The 16248-nt window shown below is 39.5% G+C and overlaps 1 protein-coding gene across 2 annotated transcripts in view; it reads left to right on the top strand.

The window, feature by feature from the left end:
* STAG1 (stromal antigen 1) overlaps positions 1-16248 on the top strand; it is a 165066-nt gene that overhangs the window by 31255 nt on the left and 117563 nt on the right. The window contains exons 2-3 of one of the 2 annotated variants that reach the window (XM_053986886.1): positions 8438-8572; positions 15508-15610. In XM_053986886.1, the coding sequence (XP_053842861.1) occupies positions 8544-8572; positions 15508-15610 (132 nt within the window). In that variant the 5' untranslated portion in view covers positions 8438-8543. Of the gene's footprint in view, positions 1-8437; positions 8573-9929; positions 10003-15507; positions 15611-16248 lie in introns of those variants that run through there. The other variant, XM_053986887.1, reaches the window with a different exon arrangement.

The raw sequence follows: 16248 nt of genomic DNA on the forward strand, positions 1-16248 counted from the left end.
GGTAGAACCCCTGTCCACTTAATGCTAGTAAAAATGGTTACTAAAAGCAAGGGTGTTTGGACTGCCTCACTGCAGAGGGGATAGCATTATGGTCCTTATAAAATACTTAATGGATATTTACTAATCCATTTTTTAAATGCAACGTCACTTCTGAGCAGCTTGAAACATGAAGTCCTTAATTTAAAAAATCCATGTACCCTCATGTACACAAAAAAATATTGGAGTGAATAAGGAGCTGTAGTGGAACAGATGCCAATTAGCTGCATCAGGTTGAAGGTCAAGCTGAGCCTCCAACCTGTTGTTAGGCAGTAGTACAGGAGTCCATGGGGTTTTGTCATTGGAGCATTGCTGAATTCCCTGGACTCGGAAAAACTAGTGCACCGGGATCTTCCAGTTCCTGAACTGATAGCACTGAAAGACTCTTAGCCTAAAACTTTGTAGGGCTTATTTCTGGAGTAGATGAGAATACTGAGGAGAGGCTTTCAGTGCCTCAGTCACTCTGAGATCATGCCCAGAAATCTTTGCTGTTTGAGGGTCTTGGATCAGGACATCTTTGCAAGGCTGTCGATCTTGACAAGTCTGGCAATGAAGGAATCGACGGAGCTGTTGCTCCAAAGCTCAGAGTTTGAGATGTTGGCTTCCTGAAGGATCGGTTTTCAGTGGTGGGAATGCTTTAACAAAGTCCTCAACACCACCTCCTTCCTTTGAAGAACCGTTATACATTTGTGTTCTTTTGAGGAGAGTATTATAGGTGCCTATCAGCAAATTGGTGCAATATTACACATTAGGGTGGTACTACATTTTCTTCTACTTAATACATACAAGTCTCTATATTAGCCATTAAATATCCTTTCTCTGAGCAGCTAAGTTAGTACTTTAGTGACCTTATTTTCTTCTAGCCTTTGTGCACTTCCCCCATAAGTTCAAATGAGTACCAGAATCAGTCATTTTGCAGAGTTTTTAATTTATATGTGAATTCAAAATGCTTGTTTTCTTTTATAATCTGGAAAAAATGTTCTGCACTTCCTTTTGGCTTTTCTACTCAGAGTCCCCCATATGAGGAGAAAAGAAAAGACAAAGAGAACAAAACCGTGAACCATTCTGAGAGTTTTTTCCCTTTATTCCATCATTCTGCATGTCAGTCTTTGCTTCCTTTTTGTGAAAATTGGTTTTATTGTTGGCAGTTTTCCAGATACAATGAATAATAGAACACCAGATGTCCACTGCTGAGAAAAATTGCAGATGAGTAAACACTTTTCTGAGGTAGTATAAAAATCTATTAACGGTGCTTCTGGTGTGCCTGCAGACAGTGTGAGCTCCTGGCCTGCTGTGCTTTGTGCTGCACAGAGACGAATATCTACAGCCTCTGTGGCCCTCTATGTGTCTGACTCTACCAGGGATTCTTGCCTTCCTCTAGATGTGGATTATTTTCTAGGAATGAGCACTCACTGCAGTGCTTGAGTGTGATTTTAATCCCTGTATTTAGTTTTAATTATTGCCACACGTGTTTGATTGAAGGTAAAAGTCCCAGAAACATTAGAAGACATGGGGGTAAGAAAGGGTATGGAGATTTGGCCTAGTCCCCAGCCTTTCCCTCCAGCAGGCACAGCTCTGCTTGTGCCATGTTTTCAGACCCAAAGCAGGCTGTGTCCCAAAAGCCTTGTCTGGTTTTTCCCAGCTGTTTCAAGCTCCTCAGAATAAGCTTTCATCACAGATTTTGCCTGCTGCAACTGACAAACATGACCCATCTACTTGGGAAAAGCAAAAATATTCAGTAGTGGGTAATTCACATTTGATTGAGCAAACTATTGTCGAGCTTCACTGGTCCTTACCTGGTTTGTATGTGTCTTACCTGAGTTTTCCTTGCTGCAGTAAAACCCATTGCTTGTGTGTTCCCACTGAGGAAAAACTCTGTGTCCCTCTCCATTGCTTTTGCAGCAGTTTTTACATATGGGAAAAGAAGTCATCCTCTTTAGTCTGGTGTGTGTCCAGTTGTACCCTCCTGTTGCTTTCCTGGGCACAGTTGTGTTAGAGCCTCCTGGAACATTGGCTTGGCCCACTAAAATCAACTGTGCAAAACCTCAAGAGGCTTTTGGTCATTTTAGTGAGCTGAGTAAGCATCAGCTGATCAGAATGGTCCTTTTGGGGGGAACATTTAATTACCTTGATAACTTAAATTGTCTTGATAACTCACACTTTTCCTGTCCCTTTCATTATTCAGTCTTTTGCAAGTTTTTATTGATTGTTCAGTCTTTTGTTTGGAAGATGACTTGATTCCACAGTTTCTACAATAAGCAAAATCTCTCTCAACTTAAAATTTGTTTCATGAGGTTTTTTTATGATTCTCAATACTCTTGTATAATCTTAAAAAGACAATTGAGTTTATCTTCTCAAGATTCCTAAGCTTTGGAAATACAAGTGCAGAGAAACAGAAGGCTTCAAGGGTCCATCTGTTCTTTCTCACTGGTTGAGGACAGTAGAAGTAACTTAGTAGTAGAGCCCTTTTTGTTTTTTGTATTTTGTGTTTCGAGCAGGTAGGCATGAGGCTGGTAGGTAGCTGATGTTATCCTAATGGAGAGATGGGAAGGAGCAAGTCGTTAATTTAGACCTCAATCATTCAGATATTGGACTAACATTAGAACTCAGTGCCTTAACTCTTAGTCTTGTGCAATCAGCCCATAATTATCTGCCCTATGAGTGATGGAGTGCCCGTAGCCCCCGGTGATCTCAGCAACAGTTATGAATGCTCAGTGCTGCAGAAAATCAGGTCAAATTTCTTGAGAGTGTCCACAGAGGAAGGAGCAGTTATATCTGAAGAGTCTGTAAGAATAACAAAGGGAAAGCAAGCTTGTTTTCATATGCTCAGTCCATAAAACTTATGCTTATTAAAAAAAAATATAATTACCAATTGAAATTATAACATTTCTGTTCTTGAGCAAGCCAGAATCTATAGGCAATTGTTTTCATGAAGCATTGATTAGTATTTTTAGTATTAGCCATCCTAGGCATTAGAAAAAAGCAGTATATGAAAATATATTTAAAAGCTATTGGACTAAACACTAGAGATCAAACATTTGTCTGAGTGATGTGTGACATTTAAATTAATTATGCTACTATAGCCATGGTTAAAGGATTGTATCAGCTTTCCTGTGTGATCTTGGTGTCGGTGCCTTAGCACAGACCAGCACAGTACAGGAATTAACTGCTACCTTCTGGAAATGATAGCAGAAGATACAGAAAAACTGATTGGTTTTGGCAGCTCACACATTTTTAGAGACAGAAAACTAAGTATAGAAGTGTGGTGGCATGGCTCGGATGTTTTTGTCATGTAAGGATTTTATTCCCAGCTCTGGAAGAAGGGATTTGTGCAGCCTTTCAGTGCGAGGTCTTGTGTTTGGAATTTCGAGTGGCACAGAATAATTTCGCACGCTGTGATGTGACACTTCAGATGATTTTTCTGGCTGACTGGGCAGGACCTGTCGAGGCTAAAAGCATTTGGTGAGAGGAAGCAGCAACAGCTGTTTTGCCTGTAGAGTCAGTTCTGCATGTTGGTGCAACTGAGGAGACAACTGCAATTGAAGGCAATTTAAATGGATAGCTAGTGGTTGCCACAAAGTAGTTTTTGATCCCACAGATATGGGTAAAATGTCTGGTGATACCTGTAAAGAATGGAAGAAAAAAGAAACTTAAGTCAATGATAATAAGCATCTGCTAAATACTCCACTTTTGTGTACAGGTCTTTGTGTGGTTCTTGGCTGTACATTTATTGAACTTCACATCATCCCTGTGTGTCCAGTGCTGCAGTCTGCCCAGGTCCCTCTGAATAGCAGCACAAGCATCTGGTGTGTCAAACAGCTCTCCCAGGGTTTTGGGTTTGACAGTGACATGCCACTGCAGCTTGTACTAGAATGGCTAACAAGAACAGCAGAGGCACACTGGAGAGGGATGTAGGGTACTACTACTAATATATCCAGGATGATTTTGATGGGGGTAGGAGGTGAAGCATGGCCATGCTGTGCTAGCCTAGTTGATGCTGATATTTCCTCCTTCTGTCATGGTTTGACTGGATTAGGAATGCTGCAGACCACATAGAGAGCTTGCTATGCACCATAAGTAGTGAGGAACTCACTAGTGCTCAGTGATAATTTTTCTATCAGTTGGGCTTTCAATTTTGGTTCAAGTAATTATTAGAATGTGATAGAGTGCAATATATATTGTGCACAGAACTTCAATGAAGTTATTTTAAAGATGGGCTGAATGAGCATTATGCTTTGTTTGGCTTTAAATGATACTATGTCCTTTCAAAATCAGAGCTGGGAGTGGTGATCTAATGTGGTTTTCGATCAAGTGGCTGTAGGGTCAACATGAATTAATATGTTTCAAGTTCCAAACCTTTAGCAGAAATGAAGCTTATGCTTATAGAATATTTAATCCCAAGCAAACAAAAATTCCTGAGTGATGCAAAACGCATCATGGCATTTGGTAAATTTGTTACAAGGTTAGTTGCTGATGATTGTTTTTCTATTTCTGCAGGATTTAGAATTCATGTTTGCAATTTCTAGATACTATTTTCACTTTGCAGATGGGTAGCCGGGCAGGTGGGGTTTCCATGTTGTGCCCAAGACATTGGATAAAGCAGTGAAGGTTGGAATTGATCTGCCTGCATCTGATCCTCTCTTCTCTCTCACCTGGTTGATGGAAGCTCTGCTTGGCTGTACAGTGCAGGATTGTTTTTTGTGCTGATGCCTTTTCCTAGTGGTCAGATGCAAATTTTGGGCAAGAATATTGAGGGGACAAATCCTCTAAACTATGAAAAACTAGAGTTTTCCATGCCTTGTTTTCTGGTGCTGTGCAGGAGCATAACACACCATCATGTACTCCAGCAGGGAGCACTGAGGGAGAGAGCAGGGTCATTGGAAATGGGAAATGAAGGAAGGGGGTAAAGGTATGACCAATTAATTGTGGAAGACATTGCTTCATTTGTTTGAGCTGTTGTTTGAATATATTTTGCACTTGGGAAGGATAAGGTGATTTGGTCAACAAGGAAAGGATTTTGTATTAAAAGTCAGCCTAATGCCTGTTATCTTTTGTTTTGGGTGTCTTCTAGGCAATTGAATCAATAATGTAGTAACTGCTAGATTAAGTAGTTGATTTTCTTTGTTATTTAAGTTTTGGTTCAACTTTATAAGATGTAGGTACCTAGTCTACAATAGAGTTAATTTAACTTGATTTGGTTTTGTTGCTCTCAGAGAGTTGCTTGGAAGGATTCTGTCAGGATGTTGTCAGTCTTTTAATTTGTTTGGTTTTTGGCTAAAATGGGTGGATTACTTCAGCACTGGAGAGGTAAACAACCTAAGGACTGCAAAAAATGTGGGTACCTTTGTGTGTTAGTAAAAACTACAGGAAATATTGATGGAATGCATGTATTGGATTAATTGTTGTAGGATCCTAGTCTTTTTAAAACAGAGCTCATTATGAGATTGTTATTGAAATACTATAATAAGCCAGACAATCTACTAGAAAATATGTTTCTTATGAAGGCAGTTTTATATAATGGTCGTCGTGTCTGCCCTGACTATTATGCATGCTTGGAAAACAAGCAAAAAAGGGAAACATTTCCTTGTTTCCCATTGTATGTTTGAACTAAATGGTATCTTCTACTGCCTGCTTTATATTCCTCTATAGGTATTTTTAACTGCACCAGCATAAATTTATGTCATCTTAAAATATAGAGGCGCAGGTTCAAAAAACTGCAAAGGTACACAGGTCATTATAATTGGGATTGAATGAAAACATCAGACTTTCTTTTTCTAAACTAAAATAAGCAATTAACTGTATGTTAAAGGACTGTATTATGTTTATTTAACTCCAAATGTTGAAGTATGAAGTATTCCTCCCCCTGTTCTGTTCTCCAGGACAGGCGATAGTCCTGGAGAAAATAGTTATGTGTCTCAAGCTTTCAGGATGTTTTTTATCAATGACTTTGTTCTCAGGTGGAAGGAGAGAAAGAGGGAGAGTTTGATTTTTCCTGGTCATGAAAACATCATCTTTCAGAAATAGGTATTTCTTCTATTAAAACCAGAAAAACACGAAGGTTCATATTTGTGTAGTCCATAAGGATCAATGAATTTTCCACAGTTGTCAAACAGTCCTTGGATTTTGTCACACACTGGCTCTATTAATACAAAAGTGTAGGGGGGTAACTTTGTTGTCTTCTGATGGTCCAGTCTGAACTTCACCACAGAGGGGTGGCTTCTTCCAGTCCTGTTTCAGCAGCAGTTTCCTTTTTAGCATAAGGACAAGGAGAAAGCAGCATAGGCCCTTGCAGTTCCCTGATGTAGGTTTTCTGCCCCAGCACTGAGGGTCCAGCTGCCTTGGTCTTCTATTCTGCTTCTGGCTTTTTACACCCTTCACTCCATACTTCTAAGTCAGGACTTTGCTTTTCAAATAAGGTATCTCTGAGCAAGTGTCCTTTTCCTTGTGTGTGAGAGCACTTCCTTAGAGCAGCTGGATGTTGGTGCATCTGAGCATGCACAGCTAACAGTTGGGAAGGGTGATTAGGTTAAAAAGGAAAATAAAGAAAAGAAATCCCACATAGCAGTTGTACAGAATGCCTTAAATGTCTGTGGAAGATACCTCACCTGGAGCACACACAAATTTCCTTGAACTTCTTTAGAAAGCTTTTCTGGAAAGTAAGATTACCATGAATTCTGCTAGAATTAGAAAGTCTGGAGGTCCAAGATGGATAGTTTCCTTTGACATCCAGCTAGCATAACTTGTGTGTGTGTGAGACTGCTTGTGTGAGTACAAAAAAAAAAACCAAAAAAACCCCAACTTTTTTCTTCAATCTTGTTCAGTTTCTTCAGTTCTTGTTCAACTTCTTGTTCAGAAGTTGTAGTGAACTTCTCCGTTTCAGAGATCTGAATACTGCCTTTATTTTTTCATATAGGAAGTCAACTCAGAACTTAATGCTGTGTTTGTTTATGATAAATTCTTACCAGTGTCTGAAGTGGTTGCTTTATGTTGTGGACTGGATATGTCATTGCCCTGTTATGAGCAATTACATCTTTTGAAACACAGTAATGAGCAGTGTCTTTAATGAAGAAATGCTTGTGGAAGTAGCACAAATAGCACATATGACATTTTTGATCAAGGAGAACTCAGATTAACTTCTGTCTCATAGTGAAACTGGAGAGCTTTTACACCAGCCTGGTATATTGGCCCCTTTAAACCATTAATGCTGGAGTGGTGGTTTTAGCTCCAAACAGACTTTGTTTGTTAACGTGTTTGGCAACAAAATGGCTTGCTAATTATATGGTATAAAAAAATGTAAATTTCATGATAAGGCACCATAAGTAAAACTGTTGGTAGCACAAAGTAGTAAGTACTGGAAGAACTAGTTGTATGCAACTGAGTCTAATTGGAACTGTAATATGAAGAGGCAAAAAAGTCTGTTCATTCTGTACAGTTGGTAAATAAGCACTAGTGTATGTGTAGTAGGATGGAAATTATACTTTATATGCTGTACTGGTTTGTTTAGTACACTTTCATTTAACTCTTCTTCCTGGCTGGATTTTCCTCCTGCCTTGTGCAAAGCTACTAGTGCACAGGGAAAAAAATGCCCATCAAGAGGAAATAAATATTTAAATAAAAGAGTTTGAACATATCCCGTGTTCAAACATATCCCCACACAGTTGAGTCCTTGGTATTCCTTGCCATTGCTGAACTGCAGTGCTGCATGCAGCTCTTCATATTTCTCCAGGACGTGTAAAAGGGGAGACTGAAACAAACCTACGTAGTTTCTTAGTTTCTTTCTTTTCTCTTAGTTTCTTAGTTACTTGCTTTTCCTGCAAGACTAGGATGGCAGTTCTGTGTTTTATTACACTGCAGATTATTGAATCTGTCACATTGTGCCATTATTTAATGGTAAAGTCACATCTGCTGCCATTTGTCAGCTCCTTGGCTAGTCTTTTGGGTAGAGAAATGTTACTAGTGGGTGTAGTGACACCACAGATGCAGTCTACATTATTATTTAAACTTCAGTTTCATTAAGTTGAAATGCCTTCTGCTGCAGTTAGACCCTTCCACAGCTTCTGACTATTTTGTGAAGTTCAGTCACACAAAGCTGTGAGCCAGAGGGTCTGATTGAATAGATGTAGTGTCATTGAAACACACGTATATGTGGTAAACAAGTACAGGAGGTAATGCAGAACATTTAAAAATAAATTTTTATTTAATTGCACAAAGTTACCTAAACAGAAATGTAAAAACAGAATTCAAGAATATGATTAAGCTGTTTTGGGGTCATTCATTCTAAAGTTCTTGTGGTTTAATAGTGATGCTACTTCAAAATTGACCTTTTTTTTTGACAGCATGTTTTATTCAATGTATTACTATTTTGGAGTCACATCTAAAATTTTTTTTCTCTCTCTTACAGACTGGACTTTGACATTGCTTTCATGAAAGAGGTTTCCGAGTAGTAGTCTTACAATAACTTTGAGAAGAAGTTCTATGTAGCTCTTACTTCCAAGACTGCTGCAAAAATGATTACTTCAGATTTGCCAGTACTACAGTGAGTATACGCTTCTCTCTACATTTGAAATCTTGGCTTTAAAAAAGGTTGAAGTAAACAGAGAGGTGATTGTGAAGATAAAGCACAAGCTTGAAAGAAGTGCATGTTAGTGTGACTGTTCCAGGCCTCCTGTGTTTTCATGAGCTGAAAAACTGTGTAAAAAAACTGCAAAACACTTAATCTAAAAAAATATTTCTTTCTCTATATGGAGACTTAACTTTGCTCTGCAAAGCAAAACAAGGTCTTTGCTACTTGTATGCTTTAGAATGTTGTGAGATTTCAGCAGCATGTATTGGTTTTGGTCATAATGGACCATATTGTGTTTTCCAGTTGTGTATTTTCTTCCAATGAGCTGAATTTATTGTGCAAAAAGCCTTTGCCTGCTGCAGTTGAGGATCGCAAGTGTCATGAACGTGTTTTCATCCTGCTGGGAATTAGGAGTGGCTAATGCACATGGGAACATGGCTGTGCTTGGATAAAGTGAGCTACTGGGAAGAACAGAGTGAAAGTCTATAACAGGAGGAGCTGGAGAGTAAATCAAGTAGAATTAAGAAGGAATTTTAGAGACTGCAACCTGCTCTTCTCTTCACAGAGCAGGGAGAGCACACAAAGTGAGGAAGCTCATGGGGTGAGGTAATGACAGAGAAATCAAAACAGACCTAATGGGCTTGGCTTGAAGAAAATTAATTTATTGCTAATTAAAAAGGGTTTGGATGATGGTGAGAAACAAAGACAAAACCTACCAGGTGTTCCTTCTACCCCTGCCCTTACCTGAGTTCACTTTCAACCTTTCATCCCACGCTATCCCCTCATGCCCCAGTGTGGGTGCCCAGCCCACTCCAGGATGGGCTCCCCTCACAGAGCTCCCCCCCCTTTTCCCTCACAGAGCTGCCCCCACTGTGCCCTCACAGAGCCCTTCATGCCCTCACACTGCACAGGGCCCCCCACCATGCCCTTCATCCCCTCATACCACATAGAGCCCCCCATCGTGCCCTCACAGAGCCCTTCATGCCCTCACAGAGCCTTTCATGCCCTCACACCACACAGAGCCCCCCACTGTGCCCTCACAGAGCCCTTCATGCCCTCACAGAGCCCTTCATGCCCTCACACCACACAGAGCCCCCCACTGTGCCCTCACAGAGCCTTTCATGCCCTCACAGAGCCTTTCATGCCCTCACAGAGCCCTTCGTGCCCTCACAGAGCCCTTCGTGCCCTCACAGAGCCTTTCATGCCCTCACAGAGCCTTTCATGCCCTCACAGAGCCTTTCATGCCCTCACAGAGCCCTTCATGCCCTCACACCACACAGAGCCCCCCACTGTGCCCTCACAGAGCCCTTCATGCCCTCACAGGGCCCCGCACTGTTCCCTCACAGAGCTCCCTCTGTCACCACCCTGCTGCTAGTGCCAGGCACCTGTGCCATGTACATTTGGTAACTATCTAATGTTAGTTTATTTTTGTTTGGAATGTATTCTCTTTTTTTCTTTTTTTTTACCTCAGGGTGTGAAGGAACCCCAGTTTATTAGGGTTGGGTGGCATTCCAAGCTAAGATTTCAAGTCCTGTTATTTAAGAAACTGAATGGTTGGACAATTAAAAATAAATTTGTCTGACCTTAATAATAGCATGCTTTGCGTTACAGTTTTTTCTTGTATTTTTAAAACTTCTTTAAAAAATGTAGTTGTGGATGAGTACAGGCTAAAGCTGGGGATGACCTTGATGGGCAGCACTGAGGGGGAGTGTCAGCCTGAGGGGGTTCTTGTTAGCTTAGGGATTAGTTGTGGAAGAACATTTTCTTGGTTCATATTTCCTGGATTTGCCACATTCAAGAAGTGAGGGAATGTTTGTGAAGTATGCCAAGAACAAAAAACTAGGAGAATCTGTGGTGGTGGGAAAGGGATATTTGCATTCCCACTTCAAGGACCCAGATTGACTTAAAAAGTGAATGGAATATCACAGATTTTAAGGTTAAAAAGGGCATATTAATGGATTTGGTAACTCTACACACCAGCTGAAAAACCTGAGGGATGTTAAATATAGCAGCACATTCTTTAGTTAGAGCCACTGATATTAAACAAATTGAAGAGCGTGAGAAAACAATTTTTTTTTTTTTCCTGGTAAAGTTGGGAAACATTTAGTGCTACTCTATGAAGTGTTGGTGAGATGTCATCCTCAACAATACATGTAGTTTTGATTGCTTATGAGCAAGAGGAGATTTTTCATTTTCAAATAACTCAGAATGATTTGCAGATAAAGGTTTTGGGACTCTCCTGAGGGCTCAGAACATTGGCCAGTGTGGATGAAGTATCAAAGAAAGTGATAAATTCTAATTCCGAAGGTCCCAGTCATGCTGTCATCAGGAAGAGTGTTGGCTATGGGTGAGGAAACCTGAAGCAGTTTCTGGGCTAGGGAGTATTAGCTTCACACATTTATGAATTTGGGAAGACACAGTCCAGTTCCACACAGAACGCCGAGGTTTCCTTGCTAGCTCTTAAATGAATTATTTGAAGGATTATTATAATCTCCCATTCCTGTGCTTATTTTCTACTTCTTTTTGTAATGTTTTGTAATCTTTTTGGCTACCCTCTTTAAACAAACAATCCTAAAGCCAGTTTGATATGTTAATACACATTGCTTAGGACCATATCATATATTCCCTCCCAAATTCTTCTTTGTTGAGGGAACATGAAAGGAGAATATTTAACCTTTCTAGATTCATAGAAGTGGCTTTGGAACACAGTGAAGACAGGATTTCACTTATTGGTGGTTCAGATGTTTGGAGAAAACATTTGGTGTACTTGATCTGTGTGATGGACAGGTATGAATCTTCTCTCCATGCATGACTCATGTTTGCTCCTTAGATTTTTGAAGATCAGCCGTGAGAACTGATTCATCCATGATTCATGAGCCTGTGCATTTAGCCATTTTTCTTCATGAATGCTTTTTTTCACAAGGCTGAATCTGGTGATAGCAATTACTGAATTTATTGGCCAGAATGCTGAGCCCCTCAGCAATAGCTATAAAGGCTTATGGAAGTGTTTTGGTTCCTTTTTTTTACAAAACCTGAAACATGAACACAGGTTTTTGCTGTGGAATAGTAGAAGAAAGGTAAATTGATTTTAGTTTGTTTTACAGAGGTGTGAAATTTACTCTGTTAATGGAAACATTTTTCTCAGAAGCATGACATGGTAAAGGGCTGTCCAGTAATCTGGTAATTCTTCATTAACATGGATAGTTTCAAGGATTAGTAATTATAACTCTGGAATAATATCTGGAGTTTTTAGAAGGAATCCTGGAGTTGCTGCCACTTTCCTAGGATGCTTTAGTTACCACAGAAACCAGAAAGCAAAGCAGAGTATACCTGAGCAAAACTTGTCTCCTTTGCTCTGCTCACCCCGGTCTTGTAGGTCCCCTCCCACCTCTGTCAAATTCTCTTGGGTCCCTGTCATTTCAAAAGAGTCTTAAGAGAGGAAAGGCTTAGCTTTAGGCACTTCCACCTCTCCTTAGATGAGGCAGGTTTCCTTAGGCCCAGATTGTCTTCCCTCACAACAGCTTCAGGAAGGATAAATTATGACTAAGCCAAAGTTTCCCCCTCAGGTGCCTAGTCACACAAACGTGGAATGAGGATAGGATAATTCTGGTCTATTAAGATGTGGATAATTGCCACCAGATAAATTACTTCTTAGCAGTTCTGTGACATGTGTAGGGAATGAGGGAGATGGATGCTGGCCAGCTGCTTCTCTCACTGAGTGTTACAAACTGACAGGACTGCAGGCAGTTAGGAGATGCTGTACTGCTCTGAGCTGAGAAATAAGAGGAAAAGGGTGTGCTCTGTGTGTACCCAGAGCAACTGCAAGGCTGGGACAGAAGGAAGAGGCATAACCTCCCAAACTGAAAGGGCTCACAGCCGTGCTGGAAAGATGTTTGTGTGCAGGAGTTGGATGATTAAAACAGAATTCCTTGCTGCTTGAAATGATGTTGATTTTAATATGAAACCAGCTAAAGACTGGAGGTTGTCCTTGATCCTGTCTCCCTACTCCAAATAATGTGAGGATTGAAGGGAACCTAGTTTTTGATGTTTCCCCCTTGCTCCTTACATATATCCTTTGCTGGAAAGAAGTTTCCTTTCTTCCTCACATATTGTTAGGGTGACAGTTACTTTGTTTAATTTCAAACATTTATATTCAAGCTGCTTGTCTTGATCATCTTATCATCAATGGAGAGAAAACAAAATTTATAAGACTTAAACTGTCTGATCAGTTTTGGACACTCACCTTAGCATGAGGTATCTTGTACATTAAGATTTTCTGCATTGCATGTGTCTCTAATTTAGACTAGGTGCATCTTACCCTTAGTAGTAATTTATTGAGCTTTTCCCAAAAAGGGAAATGGGCAAAGAGGCTTCCAGCAAATCAGAGAAGTTTTACCAGAAGAATATTAAGAGAATCAGGTTTAAGGCAACAGTCTTTTTAAGGCAAAGAACAGAAGGTGGTTAATAACTTAACTGTTCCTTCCATGTGCAGTGTTTGGAAATACTTGAAATTTCCAGAACTAAATAGACAAATTTATCTGGAGGTTTTGCTAGACTGGACTGAGGCTGTAAATCAGCAGAAAGTCAAATTCTCTGTGGAGTAGATGCATGTGAAGTAGTAGTAAAGTTTAATTTATTTATATGGCTCTGGTGTTTCAAGGGAAGGGTTTGAGATGTTTGCCTAGGAGGATTGCTGAATCTGTTTTTAATAGAGAGAAATCTTTATCCTGATGATCCTAGGGGTGCAAGTTTATAAGCTAGCAAAGCACAGTGTTTCTCCCGGAATGGGGATATTGTTTAGATAGACACACCATGCCTGGAACTTTTCCAGTAAGGATCTGAGCAGACCAGAGAGAAAAGCTTTGGGGTTTTATTTTTAGAGAGAGCAATAGAGAATGGTTTTAATTTCTCTCCAGCAACCAGAAGGGAGTAAATACTTTTATGGGGTTCCTTACTTCTGTATTCAAAATCTATTAAAATCGCCATTGTTAGCCAGTGTGCATTTTTGTCAAATTGACTTGCAGCGTGATGAGCTATTTGAGTAAAGGCTGGATACATCCATCTGCACAAGCATGTTTTCAGCTGTACTTACTGCATTGCTTTTCTCTGCTGTGGCCCTAATCTACCAAATAATTTTGAACTCTATTTGGGGTATCTTTTATTTGATTTTAGGCTTTTTACATTTTTTGGGTGTTTTTCCAAATACGTAGCTTGATGCTAAGTTTTTCAAATTTTGTATTTTATGAGGTGCAAAAGCTACTTTTTAGCTGTATCACAACAAAGCTGCATTTTCAATATTTTGTAGAGGTACTGCATTACAAGCATGTAATTTGTGAACTCAAATGCACTTGAATAGTGGTTTTTCATCTAGGGTGCCTGATTTTCTGGGGTGTATAGAGTATTTAGAGATAATCCACTGAAGTTACTTTCAGTAAAAGAGTTTCATAGATATTCTTGTGCATTCTGGCTTTTGTAAAAGACTCTGTGGACCCCTTGGTGTTTATGTGCTTGCAAATAGAAAAAGCTTGGAAAACAATGTCTTAATATTAGAAATTCACCATAGTTCTGCAGGATGACTTGAGAGCAGACCTAGACAATACAGTAATTTCAGTAAAGAGGAGTATGAGAACATTCCCAGTTCTGATACAATATTATTTTTCTGCATTATTAAATAGCATTCTTGATGATACAACAAATTTCTGAAGTATTCCTGATCTATAAAGCAAAATACAAAATAACCCTCAGACAAAGTGAAAGATCTGTGTAGATCTTTGCTTGCTGGAGTGTCTCAGTTTCTCTAGAGCAGATCACTAATGCTGCTGTTCATGTTTGAGGCTCTATAAAATATGGAATAGGTCTGGTTTTCACCTACCCTTTGTCAAGTTGAACAGCAGCTGAACTCCTTTCACTTCAAGGAAAATATTTTGGATTTCAAGAAGTCTATGATAATAACTACACTTGACCCATCCTTGAGTACCCTAGAACGTTACTAGTTGTGAATTAAAATGTATAGAGATCTGGTGCACTGGTGGTCTTGCGCAGTAAAAGTAAAGCCCATCAGTAACAAGTGTGGTTTTGCATGTGAGCTGCTCTTGGGCAAGGTCTAATGCCTCAAAAGATCAATTACAATCTGAGTTTCTTCAAGCAGCCATGTCTGTTTGGAAGGCAGAGAAGTACCTGTGCCTCTGGCTGGGAGGGGTGGTGAAAATTAGGGAAATTTTTTTTTCTTATCATGAACTTAAATCTGAGATGGCAACAAATGAGAAATTATTGTTTGGGCTTCTCTGCTAACAGCAGTTGAGCAATGTCAAAGCTTTTCCATTGTACAAATGAAAATATTTTTCTAATTGCAAAAGTTAGAAATGTCGTCAGGTCAAAGGGAGTTTTTGGGTTTGGGCCTCACAGTCAGCATTAATTCTCTTTATTAATAGCTGCCCAAGCCCCTTGTCTTGGGGTGTGACTGAGAGCTGTGTGGAACCTTGTGTAACTGTGCTAATGATGAGACAGCTGGATTGGACTGCACATTGCTCCTGGGGCCTTGACAACAGCTCAGAAGCAGCTACAAAGAGTAAAAGGAAGTTCTTGGTAGTGAATACATTGTGGGATTGATGAATTGAGCATGTGCTGGTTAATATAGCCAGTTTTGAAGTTCACGTGTTTTCAAATTAAAATTAATTTAAAGAATTCCAGTCAATAAAATGACATTGCAGCTGATGTCAAAAGGGAAGGCCTTTTGCCAGGGCTAACAATGCTCATTTCCTTGGTTTGCAGAATAAATGGGGAAAGCCTTTTAAAGTCTTTTGTTGTTTATTTGTTTTCTGGTTTAGGACTGAGTATTTAATTGGTCAGTTACAGACTACTAGTTGATTTCAGATCATTTGAATTTATATAATGTTTTTCTCCCCTAGGGATTCTACAAATGAAACTACTGCACATTCAGATGCTGGCAGTGAGCTTGAAGAAGCAGAAGTCAAAGGAAAAAGAAAAAGGGGCCGACCCGGCAGGCCTCCAGTATGTGTTACTTATTTTGGTTTTGTTATGCATCTATTTAATTTATTTTTGTTTTGTAATGCATCTATTTATAATTGACTGCAGACTCTTTTTCATCTGATCATGTTGTGGTCACATAAATAGGCTTTTAATGAGTCCTGTGTCAGACTTGTCGTATGAAATATTCATCAAATTGATGTGCAAACAATGTTTGGAGTCCTTAAAAAAGGGCATTAAAATGATGTCATAATAGCTATTAATTTTTCTTTTGCTAGCTGCTCTCATGAACAATACCGTTTTGTTATTATTGTCATTACAACATTCTTCCAGATATGAGAATAACCTTGGTAAGTATAACCACTTTCTTCTTGAAAGTTGTAATGGACTTTAAGTGACAAATTACATTTGAGCCATCCTTTTATTGCTGATAATCTCTTAATGTGAGTGGAAGAATTACAGCATGATATTTACTAGATTCCTGAGAAAATCTATTAACACCTTTAAAAGTCATGTGATTGACATACACTGCATTGTACTTACAGACTGGCAGCTTCAGCATATCCCCTGGCGTAGTGCAGCAGGTGATATGGTTGTCTTTGCTGGCCTATCAGTAGGAACATACAGAAACAGTTCTCTATTACACGTGTATTAGGGAGGCT

Source organism: Vidua macroura, chromosome 10 (assembly GCF_024509145.1).
Source record: "Vidua macroura isolate BioBank_ID:100142 chromosome 10, ASM2450914v1, whole genome shotgun sequence".
NCBI lineage: Eukaryota > Metazoa > Chordata > Aves > Passeriformes > Viduidae > Vidua > Vidua macroura.